Source organism: Gopherus flavomarginatus, chromosome 16 (genome assembly GCF_025201925.1).
Source record: "Gopherus flavomarginatus isolate rGopFla2 chromosome 16, rGopFla2.mat.asm, whole genome shotgun sequence".
Taxonomy (NCBI): domain Eukaryota; kingdom Metazoa; phylum Chordata; order Testudines; family Testudinidae; genus Gopherus; species Gopherus flavomarginatus.
The window spans coordinates 1,900,170-1,922,809 of record NC_066632.1 but is presented as its reverse complement, the minus strand read 5'-3'; the positions used below and the strand labels follow the sequence as shown (position 1 = coordinate 1,922,809).

Here is a 22,640-nt window from a genome sequence, read left to right as displayed (position 1 = left end):
AGTCTGAAGCTAAGAGGAGTTTGTAGGATCAGGCCTCAAGCGGGCGTGTGGTAAGATCTGATCTCTTACAAATCGGTTCCAGGCCCGTGTTACGGAGGCTCACCTGAGCAGCGTGAGGTCAGTACAGAGCTGGCTGCTCCTTGCAGACAGATGGCAGAGAAATTAAAAATCAGGGTTTTCAAGACAGTCTGGGAATAGAGACGCTAAAAGTCCACCTCCCACCTCTGTGCAACATATTGGAACAGTTTAATTTGCCAAGCTTAATTAAATACCAACACCTCTAACGAGAACATACACACATGCTGCTATCTCGCCACCAGAAGCGACAGACTGTTCCAGATCCTTTTCTCCAGGAAGTTAAAAAGTCATCTGGTCCCACCCTCCCCCAGCCCACCCCCGGTTACGAAGGCAGCTACATGCACCCTAGGCTACTGATTTTTCTAGGAGCGTTTCTTTTGGATGAAGGCAGTGACTAAAATAGGGCCGAAGGGACAGACGGGGTCAGGCCTGTTCGGGAGGGCGGAATACATTAGGGCCGATGAGTCGTGTCTGCTCCTCTGGGAAATTGCCTGGAACACAATTTAATTACATTTCGAGATTCGTTGCATTACAAATCACCTCTCCGCTTGGGAGCCTGGCCACGCGGCACACACAGGCTTTGGCAAGCGATCCGTTTGGGGGGAATATTAAAAAAGGATTTTTTATTTATTTATTTATTTAAAGAGACAGTGCTGCAAACACATCAGAGGGGACCCAGCTATCCCCATGATGCTTCGGCAGCGTGGCCGTCACCAGGCCTGAGGTAGGAGAGCCATTTCCAGCGGCAAGAGCAGCAGCTTCTCTCCCTCTATTGCCCTGCGCCCCCACCACGCCATGTGAGGAGCACTTGCCCACAGACAAGCCCAGGTCTTCCCATTTTCACAGCAGGCAGCCCCGTTGCTTCCCTCCCATGCCAGGAGAAGGCGCCGCGAGTCAGCCTCCAGCCCGGAAGCTCTTGCAGCCACTCTGCTGTGGTCACATTTTTGCAGCAGCCTCTAGGCTGCAGATGCTGAAGAGAACTTTGTTTTGAGGGGTCAGGAGGGGCCTGGTGGTCACGAGATGAAATTGGGCCCCTCTTTGCACCAACCCTGAGGCCCAGGAAGGCAGCCGACTGCTTGATTTGCTGCTTAAATGCCCAATGGTGCAGCTCAGGCCCCTTGGAGGCGCAGAGCAGTTCCTGGCCTGGAGGGGTCAAACCACGACCCATGCACCCGCCTGGAATGCCCGGTTGTTCCCCAGCCTACGGGCAGGTGGAGCCCAACGCCCTGCCATGCAGGGGCCTTTGCTCCGCGCTCCGCCCCACCCCACCAGGCAGCGAGCCAGGGTTCCCTGCTGGAGGGGCCCACTACACATCCAGGGGCCCTGCAGGCTGTATTTGGAGACCCTGGGCCGCTGAGGGCTGTGTGTGGTTTGCAGCTCACTGAGTGGCTCTCCTCACGCCGTCGGGGTACATAAACCGTATCACTCGACGTGCTGGAGCCAGGACAAAACAGACCAGAGAACCACCCCCCAGCACTAAACACGCTAAGCGTGACGCATGAATCCCTCACCCCCGCGAGGCCACGGCCAGTCTCTGTCCCAGCGTAGGATGCCGGAGCTTGCACACGCAGCTCCCACTAGCGGGCAGCCTTTCCGAACGTGGACCATAGCGAGAAAGCCAGACAGCCAACAAAACCCAACTCCCGTGCCCTCGCCAGCCCGATTCGTTTGTAACGCTCTGCCCCACGGACCCTGGTCGCTTGGGCTCCACAGCCGATATTCCCCCAGCAATGGAAATCCCAGAGCTGGTTATCTGCCCTACCATCCCCCCTACCCACATTGAACCAGCTTGCCTTTAAACATGGAGACACTGGTTGACAAGGGGTTGGATTTCACCTGCCCCTGAATACACGCCACCCCACGTCTGCGGAGAAAGGAACATCGCGGAACAGGGCATTTGGTCAGCGCTCATCACTTACCACTGGGCTTTAAGTACTTCTTGGCATGCAGGTAGCTTTCCAGCATGCGTTCGTTGAAGAGCATGTACCCCATTGGCTCCGAGATAATTATGTCCACCTGTTCAGGAAGCGAGATTTCCTCCACCTTGCCGGGGATGACGATGATCCGGTCCGTGAGGTTGTTGCTTTTTACTAAAACCTGGGTGAGGAGAAGGATGAGTCAGAAAAAGGCAAAGAGAGGTGGCCCCCACTTCCTGGGTCTAAGCCAGACCCATGATCCAGAATAATCTGCGGGCGTCTGCTGCTGACGCCAGCCCAGGAACATCAGGGCAAAAATGATCTAGTGTAACTGAATGACTGCGAGACAGCTTCAAAGGAGGGCAAAGTCAGTCAGTTTCATCCAGCTGAGCGAGACTGGGCCAAAGTCCTTCCTGGTGCAACTGCAGTGATGTCAGTGACACCAGGGATGAATCTGGCTCAGAGCCTTGAAGAGCAGGGGATCTTCTGAAGACAGCGTTATGTTTCAGCCCACAGATTCAGAGTGCTTTCACCCCCCTTTTCTCCTCCTATCCAGCACTTGGCATCTTCCAACCACCTGGTGAACTGGCAACGCCTCCCGACTCCCGCATCACACAGATGGGTAAACCAAGGCAGGAGAGGACGACGTGACCTGCCCCAGGTCAGACACTGAGTCGAGAGCACACCAGTCAAAGCTCAGAGTGTACATGCTGGAAATTTGGGTTGTGATCCTTACTGGGAGAGGGAACAATACAAAATGGATGGAGGCGTCTGGTCACTGACTGGGGGAGAACATTTCAGGGAGGAATGGGGCAATTTATCACCATGCAGCTAGATCCAACCCTCACTTGGCCGGCATCTCTCCCAGTGACCTTCGGTCAAGACTTACTGGGGAAGCTGCACGTGCCTTCCCGTGGGATGGGGAAGCAGCTTTCCCTGGCAGCAGGGAACTGAAATAGAGAAGCTGCAGGACACGCAGAGGCCCATCAGCAGATCCGCGATGGGCTAAGCTGCAAATATACTGCAACAGACAGGAGTGCATGGAACTGGAAAGAGGCTACGAAATAAGAAACTTCTGGGCTGATGGTCTTTGGACCCTGGCTCTCAGCTCCCCTCCCCACAGACCTTGCCAGCCTGACGCGCAAGTAATCCCAGCTCTCCGATGTGACATGCTAGAACACCTGGTGAGCCACCCAGGATCCTTTCAAGACAACCCCTTGGCCTGGGGGGGAAGGGGTGAGTCCCAGCTGCCTCTCTGCACTGGACCCTGCTAGCACCAGTTCTGCCTGCAAACAACGTGGTCAATTTTCCTCTGTGCCCGGCCCCCACCCCCTTTCTTTTTTAAATTCGTCAGGTTCAGCAGCCAGGGCCCAGACGAGACAGCCAGAAACCCAGAGGCCTTAGGGATGCTCTGATCTCACTCCATCTTCCCCAGACCCTGCCAAATCTGGGAATTCCACTCTCGTGAACTGTCCAAGTCCTGACAATCACACTCTGGATAAACAAATTGAGCTTGGTGCTGGCCCAGTTTCATCAACCAGCTCCAAACTTCGCTTTTCAGACTATTTCAGCTTCTCTCCTTATTTCCTGCAAAAAATCTAGCTTGAGTCCTGCACGTCTCATAGTTAGAGTGCAGGGTGCCTGCGTCCTATTTCTGGTTCTGCCACCAACGCAGCGGGCGCCCTTGGACAAATCACATCCCCTCCCCGTGCCTCAGTTTCCTCATCTATAAAGAGAGGATAGGACCCAGCTGGAGGCGGGGGGGCTCTCTCTAGATGAGAATGGCTGTATTATGAAGCAAGCGAGAGTGCCTCCATGTCACCCCACAGCTTCCTGCTGGGCCTCAGCTCCTGCTGAAGTCCAAGTATCAAAGCAGCATTGTGTCACAGGTCTGTTTGTCGTGGGCGACGCAGCACAGAGAGAAACCTGCTGCATTTGCACATCGGTTAGATACCATCAAACAAAGCCTTCGCCGCTCTAAGCAGCGCCTCCCTAGATGCCTGGGCTGATGCCAGTCTGGCTTCCTTAAGTTAGCACAGGGACGCTGAACTCACTGGACTGACAGCAATGCTGGGCTCCAGGGGCACGTCCTCGGGACGCGTCGATCCACGGCAGCTTTTCCTCAGCGCTCTGTTGGCATCCCGTTTGCTGGCTCAGCCACCGCTCTGAAATGGCGTCCTCATCTCCCCAGGGCTGAGAGATGCACCAGTTCTAAGAGCCTCACAAGGAAGCTTGGAGGCTTGACGGGATTTCACACCAGGTAATGCCTGGGCTGGCTTGGCAAAGCCTGCCCCAGAAGGCTGCAGCTCAGCACCCTCAACCATGTGATTCTTTGACCTGGAGGCTGATCTTCCCACACCCAGCGCCCTGCTGCACTGGGACTTGGCTGAGGAGAACACCCCAAAACACTTTTGCATAGGAGCCGGCCCTGCAAGGAGGAGAGCGTTTGCCCGCAGGCAGCTGGCATGAGAGCAGTACTGACCTCCGCGTGCTGGGCCATCGTGCTGGCTTCCACTGCATAGATTTTTCTTGCCCCAGCCTGAGCGGCGAAGAACGAGAGGATGCCAGAGCCACAGCCAACGTCTAGGACGATCTGGGGAGAGAGGAGGGAGAGAGTGAGCGAGCAGAAGCAGCTGCTGCTAACTGCCCCCAGCTCTCAATCTACCACTTAACCCAGCGTGCTCGTTCAACCCCTTCGGTTCCTACGCGCGTGCCGTGGGGAAGGGCCTGCCTCGCTCGCCCGGTGGCTTGCACGTGCCAGAGACCAGGCTGAAACTGCAGCTCAGGATGGAAGAACTCCCGTTTCAAGCCCTCCACCGAGATGGGAGGATTAAAAACGAGCCGCCCCTCGGAAAGGAGCACTCCCAAATATTTGCTTGGGCTGGAGAAAGCAGAGCTAAGATACTCCCTCCCCCTCGCTTTGAAACCTCTGAACTCTCCACAGATCCCACCACCTGTGGTCCAGGCAGGTCTCCCGCCCGAGACCTCAAACCCAGCTCTCACCAGCAGGGACCAAAACGAGCCCACAGCCCTTTTTACAAGGGTTGAGGTCTGGTCCCCATGTCTTTGGGCCAATTCTCCCCTGGATGATGCACTGGCTGCTAAGCTCCACCCCAGAGGGAGCTGCATTTCAGCATCTCCTAAGAGTCTGCGATTGTCCATCATTCAGGGCGGTCTCGGGGTTCGTACGGCCTCAGCCCCGATCAGATGAATTTTAACTGGGTTTCTTTTACAGACATTAACTCACAAATACAAGAGAACCGAGGCTGCAGGAGTTTCGCAAGGCACAAAGCGCATATCATTTAATTAGCAACACAGGGGCGGAAGATAGAGCCGCCAGTCTGCATCAGTCGCTCTTACGCGCGTGCAGATCTTTGTGCCGGCTTCTGATAAGAAGCTACTGAAATTAAAAAGCTTATCCACAAAGGCAGACTTTCAAGACAGCTGTTCCTGGCAGAAAGATGCTGCTTTCAGAGCTCGGCCTGCCCGTCGCGTGGGTTTGGAGGCACAGCTCTGCTTGCCAGGAGGGCGGAAAAAATTGCTCCAAGCATCTAACTTTGCCCCATAAAAATAAATAACTAAATAAAGGATTCACCCAGATACTGATCTGTCAGGGGATTTACAGAACGGGGTCCCCTGCCTTGGCAGAGTCACTGCTGTCACCTCCTCCAAGCTCCAGAGAGAATCCCACCCAATAAAAAGGAAAAATGTTTACTCTCAATTAACCCTATTGGATCACACAGCAGCAACCCTGAGCTCTCCCAGAGCAGCTGAAAGCAGTGGACAAATACTGAGTTGAAAGCAAGCACAGCTGAGAGGGTAGAAAAAGGGACTGGGAGCCAGGACTCCTGGGTTCTGTTCCAAGCTCTGGGAGGGGAGTGAGGACTAGCGGGAAGAGCACAGAAAGCTGGGAGTCAGGACTCCTGGGTTCTATCCCTGGCACTGGGAGGGAAGTGGGATCTAGTGGGTTAGGATGGGGGTGTTGGGAGTCAGGACTCCTGGGTTCTATCCCCAGGAGTGGGATCTAGCAGGTTAGGACAGGGCGGGCTCTATTCCCAGATATGCCACTAGCTGCGACCTGACAAGGCACCTCAATCCCACCACGCTTTCTCCCTCTGTAAAACGGGCCCCATCGGTGGTACGGCTTAGTGAAGTCTCAGCGGGTGGTTTGAAGGTGGCAGGGGCTGTGGAAGGCGAAAGCACTGGCTCTAACTCAGGCCTAGCGCCTCCTGGGCCCTGTTGAGGCTAGTGAGGAAAGCCAAGCCCTGGAGTCTATCGAGCCCGGCACCACTCGGGTTGCACCCACAGAGGACGGGAGGGACTCTGCAACAGCTGCTACTAGCCAGAACTGCCGAGCTTCCCTTTCCTCGGAGGCAAATCTTCCCAGCAAAAGGGCCGAGCAATCCAGGAACGATGCAGGAGGAGCATCTGCCACCCCCAGGGACCAGCGAGTCCAACACAGGTGTGTTACCTGGACAGTGCACTGCAGACCAGCCCTTCCACCAAACCATCGCCTGGCTGAGGTCACGGTAAGAAGGGTAAAGAGAGAGAAATGGCTTTTGATACCAACAGCTGCCTTGCAAATCTCAGGAGATGAAATCCACACAAGCACAGACACTAGTTCCACACAGCTCCCCGGCTGTGCAAGTCCTAATTAGACCCCCCAGGAACAATATTCACATACGAAGCCAGCTGGCTCCATCTGGTCCCAGGCTGACAGGGTGGCCTAATTGGTGAGTCTTAATCTCAATTATTAATTACGTGTATTACAGTAGCACCTAGAGATCCCGACCGAGACCGGGCGCCCCTTCGTGCCAGGCACTACACAGACCGTGTGAGAGACGGTCCATGCCCAAGAGCTCAAGTTAAATAGCCAAAAGCTGGGAGGGGAAACTGAGGCACAGAGCGTGGAAGACTTGCCCAAGGTCACTCAGCTGGTCAGTGGCAGAGCTAGGAACAGATTCCAGGTCTCCAGAGTCCCACTCGCAGCCCTGTCCACTTGGCCACTCTGTCTCCGTGTGAATTGGGAGGGACACCTGCATAGGCCGAGTTGGCATGAAGTGGGTATGGCTATCAATGCCAACACCCGTCAGGCAGGCAGTCTGGTGCCCAGATCATGTGGGTCCATTAGAGGAGCGGCTGCTAGGAGCACAGCGCCTCCCGGCACCAAGGAAGCAAGCCAAAAGCCGAGCCAAGGGAGCCGCTGCTGTATTATTCAGTAGGTGTTCGGTGGTAGCGTCTAGACGCCCTCGGCACAGATCAGGATCCCACTGGGCTCGGCGTTGTCGCCACTCACAAGCTTCTGCCTGCCCGGAAAATACATGATACTTTCAGCACTACCCCATGCGGGGGGGGCAGCACCCCCTGCGGGCCACTTCCAGGTCGCTGGCTGAGATTTGGCCCAGGAGTCTCTGCCCTCTGATGGCTCTTGGTTGTGAGAAGGGCAGGGGCCCACTCTAGCTCCATGCCCCCGTCACAGTAAGGGGAGACTCAGCCGAGACAAAGGCCTGTCTGGGTCAGGCACTGAACTCCCCCTCCAGAAGGGACACCACCTCTCTCATCAGGAGGGCGGGGGCGGACGGACGCCCCCAAGGCCTGGCTGAGGCCATAGCTGGAGAGAACCAGGCTCCTGCCGCGCCAGCGTTTGAAATCCCTCCCATACCCAGCGATGCTGCACCACGATCCCTGGCACAGCCCTTGGCGGGAACAACATCTGCATGGCTCAGCCCGACACTGCCGGTACCAGAACGGGGCTCTCCGGTACCGGCCCTTCCCCCGCAGGGTGGGAAGGCATCAGACCACACAGGCTGGGGCAGCCGCTGCCTTCCTCCGACTGTTTTAGGACGTTCTGGGTGCAGCCGCCTTTTGGCACGAGCAGGCGATCAGTGCCTCGCCAGAGAGCAGGCCCCGCTAGCCCTGCGGCCAGAGACACAGCTCCCAGCAGAACCTTTCCTAGCGCAGCTGACTCGGCAATGGAGCTCCCATGGGAGTTCACTCCAGAGGCAGGAGGCTCCTGAAGCCCTGTCATAATTCATCCCATTGCCCACCCTGCGAAGCCGCCTGTCTTCCCTCCCTCGCCCTCCAGAGCGTGGCCCGCGGCTCGGTATCCAGCCAGCCGGGAGGGGCCAGGAGTCTGAACGGAGCCAGCACTCTGGGTAGCCATCACCACAGCACCCACGGGCCTGGGAGGTTCTTGTTTCAGAAGACAACTGTCCCAGCAGATGCAATCCTCAGATTTTCCCACCCCTCCCAGGGCACCTGGAAGTTAAAGCACCACTAGGACCCCCCAAAAAGCAGCCACGGAGAACCTGGGCTGCATTTTTACTGCCTTTGCCCTTCCTTCCTCCTCTCGCTATCCCAGCCACTGCCCAGCACTAGGGTCCCCTCTAGTGGACGGGGAGTCAGGGCTCCTGGGTTCGAGTCCTGACTCCACTGCAGCCTCGTGGAAAGTCGTTTCCCATTTCCATGCCTCACTTTCCTCTATAACAGACTCCTAAGGGCGGAGTTACTGCCAGGAAGCCTCAGGACCCTTGGATGGAAGATGCAGTGTCATGAGAAATGCTTTCACCTTCTCTGGGACCAGATCCACATCTGATGACTTTGGTTCCTGCTACACTCACCATAGAACCAACCCTCCCCCGACCAATGGTACAGGCCCATCGCCAGATGGAGATGGGCAAATTATGAATGATGCAGAAAAGGTGAAGCATCTGATAATCATTTCTGTCCTGTGTTTGGAACAAAGCAGGATGATTACTCAGACTTTCTAGTCCACTCGTGAAGAAGGAAGATGTTGAACAACATTCACTAGGTAGAAACACTTAAATTAGCAGGCCCGGATAACTTGCACCCAAGAGTCTTAAAATAGTTGGCCAAGGAGATCTCTGGCCCAATCTCTTAATTTTTAATAAATCCTGGAATATTAAGGAAATTCCCGAAGGTTGGAAAAGTGCTGACTTTGTGGCCATATTCAAAAAGGACAAGCAGGATGACCTAGCTAACCATAAGCCAGCTAGATGTCAATCCCAGGCAAATGGTAAAAAAGCTGATAAGAGATTCAAAAAATGAAAGGAGAGGAATCTAATTAATGCCAGTCAACCCAGAAAAATAGGTCACATCACACAAACCTGACTGCAGATTTTGATGAGATGACAAGTTTGGTTGATAAATAGAACAGACCTGCAGCGCAATCTGGATCGCTCGGCAGGCTGAGCCCATTCAAACACAAGTTTCAACATAGGCAAATGCCAAGTTATCCTTCTAGAAACAAGGCCTGGCGGCCAGCCCTACAACGCTGCCACTCTGAAAGGACGTAGGGGTCATGGCGAACAAGCCAGCCAAAGGGAGCTGCCAGTGTCCCGTACAGCGAAAAGGCCTGGTGTGACCCCTGGTATAGAAAACAGGGGAGCAGGGAGGAGATGTCACCTCTAGGCACCACTGGGAGCCCACACTGCAGCCAGTTCTGGGGCCACATTTTAAAAAGGAGCTTGAAACCTTGCGGAGGGTGCAGAAAAGAGCCACAAACATGATTCAGAGGCTAGAAAAACACCTTTGAGTGAGAGACTGAAGCAGCTCAATCTTTTTGACTCATCGAAGATTAATCGGGTCCCTTCTTGCAGTGTCTGCGACCTTCCCGGGGTGAAGCCGCAGAGTGCGTGAGGGCTTGTTAACATAGCGGAGAAAAGCAGAACAAGAACCAAGGGCTGAGAGTTAAAGCCAGACGGTCCCATCGGAAACGAGGCCCCACTTTTACCAGCGAGGGGCGATTAACCAGGGGAATAAACTGCCAGCGAACAGGGACTTTCCCCCTCTCGAGATCTGCTAACCAGGAGCCTTTCGGAACGTGATGCTTTAATCAGACCCCAGGGACTGCACTCAGTGCAGGAGAATGGGGAGCAATTCTCTGTTACAAAGGAGGTCAGACTGGACCTAATGATGCTTCGGGCCTGGCCAAGACAGAAGAAAACCCAGCTCAGCAGCCCGACATGGCCAGCCCGTCGCACTCGTTCCCTCTCTACGTGCTGGCAAGTAGCTCACGGTCGAACACATGCCGCTGGCTTGATCCCAAACAGGGATCCTAGCAGGGGAGGCAACAGCATCTCAGAGGCTGGGTGAAGACTAACCCATGCTTCACCAAATAGACCCCTGACCTACACCCTAGGCGGGGGAAACTGCCCTGTAGTCCGGAGGGAGAATTGCCTAAGGGAGCAGATCCCAATGTTGTGCCAGCCACACCCTCCTCTGGAGTCTGACAGAGAGTAGCAGGATTTCTCCTCCTCCTCACCTTGTCTTTGAAGTCGCTGTGGTTCTGCAGGATGGCCCGCTGGTACGTGCCCGTCCGGACGTAGTCCTGCATCATGTTCTGTTGCTGGGACAGGTAGCCGTAGAACTAAAGGAGACGTGAGAGTTCGTTTACGCCCCAGAAAGGGAGGTGGGTCTCACCCAGGGGGAGGATGGAATTTCGCCAGGGAGATGAATTACCCCCCACACCCCAAAAGCCGGCACACTGCCAGAGCAGCTGGGTGACTGCTCAGGAGAGGGGCAGGGCACTGGTCAGCTTTCCTCGCGGGGGCCGTGCCAGTTGGTCCTGGGATAGAAGATCTCCAAGGAAAACCCAGGGCACTGCAGAAAGTAGCGCCGGGCACACAACCGTCACGGTCAATACTGAGGCCAACATTCAAGCATCACTCTAGGGGGCTCTATCCCGCAGGCAGCGGGGCCATGGAGCTCCCCACCACGCCGGTTACTGTCCGAATGGGGCGGAGGCGCTGGGTTGCTGCACCCTCCCTCCCATTCGTCATTAATGAATCCGGGAACTTTGCAAGAGAGGATCCTGGGCCAATTCAAAGCTGCCCTCCTTTCCCCGCTGCCCCGGAGCATGGCCTGCTGAGGGCACCGCACAGTCCTTCCTGCGGGCCGGGGGCCTCCCCGGGCAGGGACGGCTGCAGCTCCTAGGAGACGAGGCAGCAGCGGGCCTCCTACCTGGAAGTACTGCACTGCGGAAGACTCCTCCGTCCGCTCGCTGAACACGGACCGCTCTATGTTGTGACCCCGGCAGGTTTTCAGGATATTATAAAAGGAACAGAAATCTGAAAGCAGAACCAAGCACTGGGGCTTTAGAGGGGTCATCGCTGGCAGAGACCCAATCGGGGGGGAAGTGCCTCACCTGAAGAACAGTGCCCCCCTCTGGCCAACAGGGCTGAGGACAGCCCCAGTGGGTCCTCATGGGGGGAAAGAGGCAAGAAATGAAAGCTGAATGGGAGGGGAGGGTCAGTGGAACAAAGGGGAAATCTGGCTGCAGAGAACCATGAGCGGGAAAGCATCTGAGATGCACTAAGGGCTGCCCTGAGGCTGGGGTCACAGGAGCCAGCGAGCGCTAGGGAGAAAAGGAGACCACAGGGGCAGGGGCAAGGAAGGAGAAGGAACAGCCATGGGCAGGGCAGAATCACAGAAATGTGGGGCTGGGAGAGACCTTGAGCGGTCACCTAGCCCAGCCCCCAGCGCTGAGGCCGCACCAAGTCAACCTAGACCAGCCCGGACAGGGGTTTGTCCGACCTGTCCTTGAAACCCGCCAGCAACGGGGATTCCCCAGCCGCTCTTGGATGCTGTACTAGAGCTCAACTGTCCTTCACATTAGAAAGTTTTCCCTAGTGTCAAACCAAACTACAAACTCGGCTGATTTCTTCTGCTACCTCCAGTGGCCATGGAGAACAACTGACCCGCGTCTTCTCTAGGATATATTTGAAGACCGTTTCCCTGTCTCCCCTGCCCCCCGCAGTCTTTTCTCCAGACTAAAGGTGCTCAGATGTTTGTAACCTTTCCTCATAACTCAGGTTTTCTACACCTTTGATCATGTTGATTGCTTAGCACAGAGGATGGGTCACTTGGTGATTCCCTGTTCTGGTCATTCACTCTGGGGCACCTGGCATTGGCCACTGTCGGCAGACAGGACAGTGGGCTGGATGGACCCTTGGTCTGACCCAGTCTGGCCATTCTTAAGTCACGTTCTCTCATGTGGACTCGCCAGTTTGTCCACCTCTATTCCAATGTGCAGTGCCCGTAAGTGGACACAGGACTCCACCACTAGAGTGGGATACCGATGTCTCAGGGCTGACCTCCAATCCTGCTGTTAATACATGCCAGAATATTAGCCTTTTTGGTAACTACGTCACTCATTCAGTTGGTGATCCCCTGTAACCCCAGCCCCTTTTCAGCCATATTACCACCTGGCCAATGATTCCCCATTGTACTTGGGCATTGGATTTTTCCTTCCAAAGTATAGTACTTGATTGAATTTCATCCTGTTGATTTCAGATGAATTCGCTAATTTGTCGAGGTTGTTTTGAATTCTAATCCTGCCTCCAAAGTGCTTCCACCCCCCTACCCCGCCCCCCAGCTTGGTGTCACCTGCACATTTTATAAGCCCACCCTCCACTTCACGATCCAAGTCATTAATGAAAACGACTGGTACCAGACCCAGGACTGACCCCAAAGAGACCCCCGCCCAGTTTGGCAGCGTACTCAGAGTACCCTCTTTCAGCCAGTTGTGCACCCACTTGACAGTTATTCCATCTAGCCCACATTCCCCAAGCTTGCTTCTGAGAACATCACATGGGATAATGTCAAAAACCTGACTAACAGCAAGATCTATCATGCCTACCGCTCCCCTGCCCAGGCCAGGAGCCCTGTCGAAGGAGCAAATGAGGGTGGGTTGGCAGGATTTGTCCTTGACAAAGCCATGCTGGCTATTCCTTCTAACCCCGCCAGCCTCCAGGTGCCGGCAGACTGATTGTTTCATCATTTGGTCTAGTATCTTTCCAGCTCTCGGCATCAGGCCGACTGGTCTATAGTTCCCGGGTCCCTTTGTACGATATTTGCACTTCTCCAGCCCTCTGGAACTTCACCCACCCCCCAGGAGTCTCAAAGATAATTGCTACCAGTTCCAGGATTCCTTCAGCCAGCTTCTTAGGTACCTCGGATGAATCTGCTCAGGCCCGGCCATGCATACAGCTAACTGATCGAAGTCCTTAACCTGTTCCTTCCCTATTGTGGCCTGCATTCCCTCCTCCTTGTTAATATTAATTGTGCTGGTCGCCGTTAACCTTTTGGGTGAAGTCTGAAGCGAAACAGGCATTAAACACCTCAGCCTTCTTGAAGTCATCAGTTATCAGCTCTCCGGCCCTGCTCAGTACAGGCCCTGCTCTCCCGTGTCTGTCTCTTGCTCCTGAGGGATTTAAAGAACCTCTCTGCCTTGCCAGGAGTAACTCGTGGTGCGTCAGAGCCTCGCATGTTGCCCCTAGTGCTTATGCGATTTGTTTGTTCGCCTCCTTAGCAAGTCGGCCTCGTTTCCACTTCCTGGGGAATTCCAAACAGCTCTAGCAAGAGGCCAATATGGCTCCACCAATTCCTCCCATCTTGCCTTCGCTTCGGAATGCGCTGCAGCTGCGCCTTTAACACCATCTCCTTGAGAAACAGCCAACTCTCCTGGGCAACTTTTCCCTTCAATTTTCTTCCCCGGGGACCTCACCTACCAGTTCTCGGAGTTTGTTAAAGTCTTTGAAATCCCTCGTCCTCACTCCGTCTCACGAAACCGTCATTGCGTGATCACTTTCACCCCTACTGCCTTCCACTTTCGCATTTGCTACCGATTTCTCCCAGCTGGTCAGAATCAGGCCTGAACTGGCTGACTTGAGTTACTGCCTACACTTTCTGAAACAGAGTTGTCCCCAACATCCCAAGAACTTAGGGGAAAGGTTTTGTTTCGCCGTATTACTCTTCCAACAGGTGTCCGGGACAGTCAAGTCCCGTTACTCCCAGGTCCTGGGTGTTGGATATTTCTGGTATTTGTTCTAGATATGCCTCATTCCCTGCTTCTTCCTGATTGGTGGCCTTAGTAGTGCCACTACCATGATGTCACAGCTTTTTTTTACCCCGTTTCTCTTTACCCAGAGACTCGATACCCATAGTTATCGGATCTCTCTGGGATCGATGGCAGCTGGGAAAGGAGGAAAGCACAGTTGTGTTTTATGCCCCAAAACTGGGAGTCTAGGAGGCCTTGGACAGACGCCAGGGACAGACGGTCAGGGCAAGGTTAGGTTAGGTTAGCAGGAGGTGGAGACGCAGCTGATGGCCCAGGATGATGAATGTTTCCAAGAATCTGACGAGGTGCGAGACGCGGGGCTCGGTCAGCAGCTGCACCCAGGGCCTCTTGGGCAGACTGGGCCCAAGCCGCTGAACACACCGATCCCAGTGAGACTCTGCCGTGGGCAGGCAGGAGAGGAGAGGAGAGGGCAGCTCGCAGAAGGGGCACGAGCGTCGCTAAGAGGCGAGGAGTGGCAGCAGCTCAGGGCTGGAAGAGCTGGGATCAGGACTCAGAGCCGGGTGCACATGCCAGGACTGCAACAGCAGGGGGCGCTGCCGCTCAAGAGAGAGGCGCATCTGCAGAGCACCTGGCTGGCTCATTCCTGAGCAGGGATTGAAAGGAACGTGAATCCAGGGGAGGGGAGCAGGCATGGCTGGCACACACGGCCTGTAGGGAGGGGCCAGGACTCGACAGTCCAGCCATTTCCGGGGAAGGTTCCTGTAAAGCAGCAGCACAGGGGCTGGCTGAGATTGGGGGGCGGACAGGAGAAGAGATCAGCACCCAAGGGGTTAACAGGGACCCCAGTGGGGTACATGGAGCTCTGCTGGTGGACCTGAGGCCAGTGAAACCCAGCGGAGGGGGAAGGACGCGATTCACTAAGGAAGGGATCCGAGCACAGGAGTTAGGAACAGGGTCTAGGCTACAGAGCAGCAGCTAGGACTCACCCCTTCCCCCCTAGACCAAGAGGGGCTCAGCCCAATTTCTATTCCGTGCTGTTCCACATGGCAGCCAGCTGGGGTCGCTGTTGTATAAGGAGGGGCAGTTCCTTGCAGGGACTGAGGCTAAGCAGCCAGGTCTGGTAATGGGGGTACTCACAGGGCAGCGGGACACTATTGAGAAGGGGGAAGCGAACCCCACCCCATCCCCCCGCTAGCCTAGCACCACAGGGACTGGATTTGTCCTTGCGGTGAGTGCTCCAGCATTGGCCAAGTCCCGGGGGCGGGATCTCGATTACCGATGGCCAAAGAGAAGGGCCCAGAGCCAGGAGTCTGGTGAACCTTGTGGGAACAAGCCTGCCCTGGAAGAGTGACGGATGGGATAGCCGGAGCGTCGCAGCCCCCAGCCCACTAGCCAGCAGGAAGGACAAGGGGACATACCGGTCGGCGTTGCGAACTGCATAAGGACACTATTACACCCCAGCGTGATGATGAAGGACTGTTTGCCGACACGGCTGCACTCCGTCTCCCTGGACACCGAACACTTAAACACGCACACGTCTTCATCTGGGGAGAGAAGAGACACGAGGCGTTAGCGTCCCACGACGGGTCACGTGCCACCTTTCAACCTCAGAGATGGCCGCAGTTCAGCAGCAAGCAGGGCCAGGCATCACCCGCTGCACACACAGGATGGCACAAGGCCTGGTAGACCTGGGACCAGCTCTCCCAACCGGGGTGGGGTGGGGGTAGGGATGGGTTCCCAGAGATCTCAGACTTTCAAATCCCATCGTTCCAATTCCCGCCTTGCTTTAATTCCCCACTTGTGCTCCAATGCAGATTTAGCGACCGGGGTCTTGAGAAGCATTAGAGTGAGAAGCCAACGCACAGACCATCCCAAAACTCTGGGTCCCACCCTCCCAGAGGCAGATAGCTCTGATCTCACTCGCTCTGGCTTCAGAAATAGCAGTTTCTTTGGCATAGCAGTAAAGGGGCTGTCGCGAGACCGAACTCCTCCACACGCAGGGATCAGAGAGGAGTGGGGATCAGCAGGCAAGGGCTCAGTGGGTTTGGGATGGGCAGGGCAGGGCATGCATCTGAAGAGTCACGTTTTTGGTGCTAGCGAAGTGCTGAGCAGTAACGGAGATGAAAAGGAGCCGCACTCCTCGCCCGCCTAGACTCATCCCCAGAGAAGCATGCTGGGGGGTGGGGGGAAGGAGTCTGCTTCCTCTGCCACTTCCAGCCAGCTCCACGTTCTCCTCCTCCTCCACGGAGCTCTCACTGCCGTCCCATGCTCCACCGCCTTCCTCAGCCCTCCACTCCCACCCGCTTCCACCCTCTCCTCCTCGGCTGGTCTCGGGCCCTGCCCCAGCGCTGCTCTCAGATCAGTGCCAAGGCTACGGGGGAGGCCGGAACCCCGCAGCCACTTGGTTCTCTTTTCCCCGCCGACTCGGCCGTTCAGCCTCTGCCAACCACTCTCGAAGGGCTCTGCTGACCTCTGCCGCGCTCAGGGCCAGCCTCGATGCCAATTGGACAGCTCGCGCACCCCCCTGTGCCCTCTTCCCGGCTGTCCCTTACCCACAATCCGTCCTCCCCGGACTGAGACATAAGGCCATCAGCCGCCCCTGTTGTAATGCCTACGGAGATGCCAGCCAGCCAGCAGCAGCTGGATGGGGGGACAGAGAGCACTGGCTTCCTGTCTACTGCACGTGTCCCAGGGCAGGTGGTGTATACACACACACACCCCCGCAATAGGGCCATGCTCCTGTCTGGGCGCCAGCAGACTAAGTCTTAATTGAGAAATGCAGGCTTGGGGGCACACCCTGCGTCCTGCTGCGATGGATGCTCTAATCCAGGGGTGGCTCCGGAGCCACACGCGGCTCTGCAGAGGTTAATATGTGGTTCCTCGTTCAGGCACCGACTCTGGGGCTGGAGCTACAGGCGCCAAACTTTCCAGTGGGTCGGGGGGGGCTCACTGCTCAACCCCTGGCTCTGCGCCAGGCCCTGCCCCCACTCCACCCCTTCCTGCCCCCTCCCCTGAGCCTGCCCTGCCCCCACTCCACCCCTTCCCACCCCTGACCCTGAGACTGCCCTGCCCTCACTCCTTCCCCTCCCCCCCAACCTCCTGCACCCCACGAAACAGCTGATTGGGAGGCACTGATTGGCAGGGCTGCCGGTGGGCGGGAGGCGCTGGGGGAGGGGAGAGCTGATGGGGGGCTGCTGACTAGTCCTGTGGCTCTTTGGCAATGTACATGGGTAAATTCTGGCTCCTTCTCGGGCTCAGGTTGGCCACCCCTGCTCTAATGTCACAGCGTATCCTCCGTGAGCGGGGAGAGCCCATCCCGTGGCTGTGAGGGATCTAGCTGGATCCCTTTGGCTCTCTCCCACGCTCCCCGTCTGCCTTGGGAAGCATTTCCTGCTGGGGAACGGGCGTGGCTGTGAGAGGGCAGGGCGGGCTGGGCTGTGCCCAGCTGACTCAAGCAGATTCCAACAGGAGAGGTTGGATCCGCACTCCTGACTGCGTGGGCGGGCGCTCTGAGGAGACCAGCAATGCCGACAGGTCGGGCTGGTCTCCTCGCTTGCTGATGAAGCTTTCTCAGGCGGCCTGTGCGCTCTGTACGGGGAACCGGCTGCAATGCTGCCGTGCAGCCTGGATCACAGCCACGCCCCCCCTCCCAGGACACCGTCCTGCCGGCTCCAGGAGGGACCAGTTCTGGGGAGCAGGATGGACCCGGCGAAGGAGCGCGATGGACACTGAAGGCTACGCTGCAGCAATGGGATAGACAGGACCGCCAGCAACAAGACAATGGCGTCACGTGCAGCAGGGGCCATGCAAGCATCCTTCCAGCTCTCCCGACGGCCCTCAGGCCTGACCTGCAGGTCTCCCTATTGCTCCAGCCCTGGGCTCCACCACCCAGCCCGGTCGGTGCCCCTCAGTCCTGACCCGCAGCCCCCTGCTAGCCCAGCCCTGCCCGACGCCCCTCAGTCCTGACCCGCAGCCCCCTGCTAGCCCAGCCCTGCCCGACGCCCCTCAGTCCTGACCCGCAGCCCCCTGCTAGCCCAGCCCTGCCCGACGCCCCTCAGTCCTGACCCGCAGCCCCCTGCTAGCCCAGCCCTGCCCGACGCCCCTCAGTCCTGACCCGCAGCCCCCTGCTAGCCCAGCCCTGCCCGACGCCCCTCAGTCCTGACCCGCAGCCCCCTGCTAGCCCAGCCCTGCCCGACGCCCCTCAGTCCTGACCCGCAGCCCCCTGCTAGCCCAGCCCTGCCCGACGCCCCTCAGTCCTGACCCGCAGCCCCCTGCTAGCCCAGCCCTGCCCGACGCCCCTCAGTCCTGACCCGCAGCCCCCTGCTAGCCCAGCCCTGCCCGATGCCCCTCAGTCCTGACCCGCAGCCCCCTGCTAGCCCAGCCCTGCCCGATGCCCCTCAGTCCTGACCCGCAGCCCCCTGCTAGCCCAGCCCTGCCCGATGCCCCCCAGTCCTGACCCGCAGGCCCCTGCTAGCCCAGCCCTGCCCGATGCCCCTCAGTCCTGACCCACAGCCCCCTGCTAGCCCAGCCCTGGGCTCCCAGATGTCCCTCAATCTCCATCTGAAGCATCACCTGCAGCATCAATCTTGCCCCAATTCCCTCCCGAGTGGAGACATCTGGTTGAGTTTATCCAGTGAGTTGGGCCCAGGTCCCGCAGTAAAGAGGCTGAAGCCCCCAAACTCAGTTCACTTGGGGGCCAACTTGGATCTCTAAAGGGGTTTTTTAACCTGCCTCCCCCTCATCCTGTCCCTTGGACAAACACCAATTCACGAACTGTTCTACTCTCACTGGCTAGCGTGGTCTCTTAAGGAGGAACAGCCCCAGATTTTGGCACCCATAACCCATCTGCAGGTGAAGAGCCCCCTTAAAATGGCCTTTGGCCCAAACAAAAAAGGCTCCCTTGAAGGCAAGTGTTCACATCGGGCAACACCCCCCAGAAGAGCAGCAGCAGCAGCGAGTGGCCCCCCAACACCTGCCGAGGAGAATCCTGGGCAAGCTGGAGAGGGGACCCTGGCCCAAGCCGCCAGGCAGCTGCCACGCACGCAGTGCCCTATCTGCAGCGGACAGAGGAGTTTGCAGGCTCGGTTTGCAGGGACGCCTCATTCTGTGCACGGCGTCTGGCTAGGCTGGTTCCACCGGCTCCTCATGGTCGTTGCTGTTCACTGGCACCGCCAAAGGAGAGCCCCTCCCAGGCCCTTTCTGCTGCTCAGAGCCTCAAGGGGGTTCAGCCTATTACAGTGGGATTAATGGACGCCGCTGGAGGGGGAAGGGAGGAGGGATCGTTAGCTCCCAGGAGACTTAGCCATGGGGGCCTCACATGTTATCAGCACACGCAGAACCAGGGATGAGAAGCCCTCTGCAAATCCCCCCATCTGCGGCCCGCAAAGCAGCCTGCCTGTGCAGATAGCGCAGCTGGGGAGGGCGCTGGCTGGGGCTTAGCTGCACCGCTTGGCTCCCGGCCGAGGCTCGACCTGCTCTCCCCACCCCCAAAAATTTCCAGACTCGGACGCCAGGCAGGAGCTGGCCAGCGGGCTCCACAGTCCTGGCATTTCAAACCTGCCTGCATGAAGCTGGTCTGCCTCAGTGCATGGTGGGAGTTGTAGTCCATTTCTCTGCAGCACTGGGGCCAGCTCTCTGAGCAGCAGGAAGTCCTGTGGACCAAAAATCCAGCTACAACCATGAGCATGGGCCTCCGGGCCACTTACCCCACTAGGATCTGGGCCAGCCCATGTCACACAGCCCCTCTCCACAGAGCGGGGAACGACTTCCATCTCCCCCGAGCTGGACCGGACGGGAACCTGAGATCTGTGGGGGGCCCTGGGGGATACTCAGCTGAACACGAGTGCCGAACTGCAACGCTGTGCCTGAAAGGGCTAACGGCAGCCTGGGATGCACAGACGGGAATCTCGCATAGGAGCAGAGAGGTTATTTTACCCCTGTATTTGGCACTGGTGCAAATCACTGTGGGAGTCCTGGGCCCGCAGTCCAAGAAGGCGGCCGCTAAATCAGACAGGGGTCAGAGAGCCCCAAGAATAACAAAAGGATTCGAAAAACTGCTGGAGAGCGAAAGACTCAGGAGCTCCATCTACTTTGCTGAACAAAGAGAAGGTTCATTGGGGACTGGATCACATGGGGAACAGAGAAAGGTGGCACCCGCTCCCATGGCTGGAACCTGAAGCTAGACAAAATTCAGACTGTCAGCGCCTAATGGGTGGAGTAATTAACCACTGGGACAATTTCCCTGGGGTCCTGGTGGATTCTCCATCCCTGACCATTTTTAAATCAAGGCAGGATGTGCTTCTAACAGCTCTGCTCTGGGAATTACTGCGGGCAGGTCTCTGGCCTGTGACACAGGAGGTCAGCCTAGATCACAAGGGTTCCTTCTGGCCTTGGAGTCTATTAAAAGCTCCATCATCCCCTATTCCCATCCTCCAAGCTGTCCCGTTACCAGCAGAGCGAGATCTGCGGCAGCAAGAGCAAAGGAGCTGGAGAGAAGCCTCCTTCATGGAAATCAGGCAAGCGACCCCCACGCCTCCCCCCGTCACGGAACCTGGCAGCTCTGGCCCCGGAGATTGCTACACAGCAAAAGGCAGACGCTTTCTGCTGCTGGGCACGGAGACACCAACGCCGTCTTCAACAGACGGACGCTCTCAGCTGCAGGCACTTCCTTCCCCAAAACGCCTTCCTTTGGCCATGCTGCAAGGGACAACAGACAAAGCATGGGGATCTGCAGCACCCCAAGCCGAGCGGGGATCATGCTGCAGACTGTGCTGGGGAGGAGCAGGAAGAGGAAGGACGGGGCAGCGGTTGGAGAACTAGTCTGGGTCTCTGGGTTCAAGGCTCTCTGTGCCTGATGGGGACAGCTGCACTCCCCTCCCCGTCTCTGGGAGGTGTGCAAACCCTGCAGTGACAGGGGCCAGATAAGGACCCAAGGCAGAGAAATGCAGGGGCCAACGGTGAGGATCCTTCTTGCCTGAGGCAGGATGTGCAAAGGCTGCAGCCTCTCTAGAGAAGTTTATCCTCCTGCTTCGTTTGCCTGTAAGTGACTCGGCATCGGCCCAAGGGACGGCGCCGGACATGGACACTGGCAGCAGGGACTGACTTCAGCACCTCAGGATCCCAGCACAACCCCCACCTGCCCCAGCCACTTTAACTCCATGGCCCATCGACCCTGGGCTGCCTGCCAGCAAGGGGGAGACAACTACGCCGCTAGGTTTGGGGATCTGGAGCCGGCAACTCATCTCAGACAGGTTATCAACCGGCCATCAGGCTGAGCATCTTCCAGGCCTCATTGGCCCGGGTTCGACCCTGGGTCAGCTGGAGGTCAGGGGCTTCTGATCGCACATGCTGAACGTGAGTCCCCGTTGGGCTGCCTGGCATCAGGCCCCGCCGTCTCACGGACAGGCCTAGCGTGGACAGCAGCTCATCACTAACAGCATGGACTGGTAACTGGACGCACTCAGAAGCAATGCAGGATGCACATTAACCCACAAACCAAATGCATCCGACGAGCCCCGGATCATGCTTTTCAAAAGCCGGGGGGTTTGGAGGACCTAGCAGGGGCTTGGTTTTCAGAAGGGGGTGCTCAGAGCTTTCTGAAAAGTCAAGCCCTCTCCGAGGAGCCTCAGGCTGAGCATCCAGAAGTTGTTAGCCACCCTTGGGAAGCCAGCATGAATCACAGACCAGATCCCTCCCTGAGCTCCCAGAGAAGACAATGCACTGTGTCTATCTACAGAGCCTTTCGTCACATGACCTCAAAACACTACGCAGACAACAAATTAAACCTCGCGTTCCCCCAGGGCAGAGATTTAGTGACTTGCCCAAGAGCTCACTTGGTGGCCAAATTGGTAACATGCCACAAATGTGGACTCCCAGACTTCTCCTCTAACCACTAGACCCTGTTCTCCTCCGAGAGCCAAGACCAGAGCCAAGAATCCTGACTTCCAATCCTTTCTCCTCTAACCACTACACCCCACTTCCTGAAGGGAACCCAGGCGCACTGTCTGTCAGACCACTGCTTTAACCAGGAGCCCTTGAGCTTCAAGGCTCTAGCCAATCTCTGGCTACGAGAGACCAGGAGCAGACTTATCCTGACTATCTCAAATCCACCCACTGCAGGGCTCTCACCACTCTGCCCAGAGAAGCCGGTACTGGCTGCCGTTAGGGACAATACACTGGACTAGATGGACCTTGGGCCACTTTCCCCTCAGAGCAGAGAAAAGAACCCAGGAGTCCTGACCACCACTCTAACCACTGGACACCACACCCACCAGACCACACCGCAACGCACAAAAAGAGCACAATTCTGCTCCCTGGAGCTGCCAAAGGTGTGAAGGACCCACAGTGAAACCTCCCAGCCTGGATCTCCACTTCCTGCATTTTCTGTTTAATCCAGAATTCTGGCTGCCAGGTGCCGGAGGCCAGGGCAAAGCTCTGAGCACTGCGCAGTTCGTGCCCTCCTCTCGCTAGCTGGCTTAATGCTACAGAACCTGTATAAAAATATAAATCAGAGCTTTTATCTCGGCAGACTCACATGGGGGAGAAAAAAAAAAAAGAACCAACCACACACTCAGCCAAATGCAAAGGGTTTTATGACATTTCCCTCCCTCTGGAAATAAAGACTCAAGCTGTCGCCATGAAAGGGGGAAAAGATTCTAGACAATGAGGGAAAATCATTAAAAAGCCAAAGTCACTAATAAAACCAGCGCGCCCGTTTTCCCTGGGGCCTCAGAGCAGCAGCTGCTCCCTCACAGGCCCCCTCTGGCTCATGTCCTAGCTCAATGGTGGCTGACCCCAAAAATCAGTGACTCTCCTTTGGAGGCCTT

General features: G+C 56.8%; 1 protein-coding gene across 5 annotated transcripts in view; it reads right to left on the bottom strand.

Moving 5' to 3' along the window:
* Positions 1-22,640, bottom strand: part of CARM1 (coactivator associated arginine methyltransferase 1) — a 51,592-nt gene that overhangs the window by 13,939 nt on the left and 15,013 nt on the right. For 2 of the 5 annotated variants that reach the window (XM_050925486.1, XM_050925487.1), the window contains exons 2-6: positions 15,234-15,359; positions 10,977-11,083; positions 10,279-10,383; positions 4,477-4,587; positions 1,998-2,175 (exon numbers count right to left, since the gene is read on the bottom strand). In XM_050925486.1, coding sequence (XP_050781443.1) covers positions 1,998-2,175; positions 4,477-4,587; positions 10,279-10,383; positions 10,977-11,083; positions 15,234-15,359 — 627 coding nt within the window. Of the gene's footprint in view, positions 1-1,997; positions 2,176-4,476; positions 4,588-4,997; positions 5,284-10,278; positions 10,384-10,976; positions 11,084-15,233; positions 15,360-18,857; positions 19,080-20,365; positions 20,492-22,640 lie in introns of those variants that run through there. The other 3 variants (XM_050925489.1, XM_050925488.1, XM_050925490.1) reach the window with 3 other exon arrangements.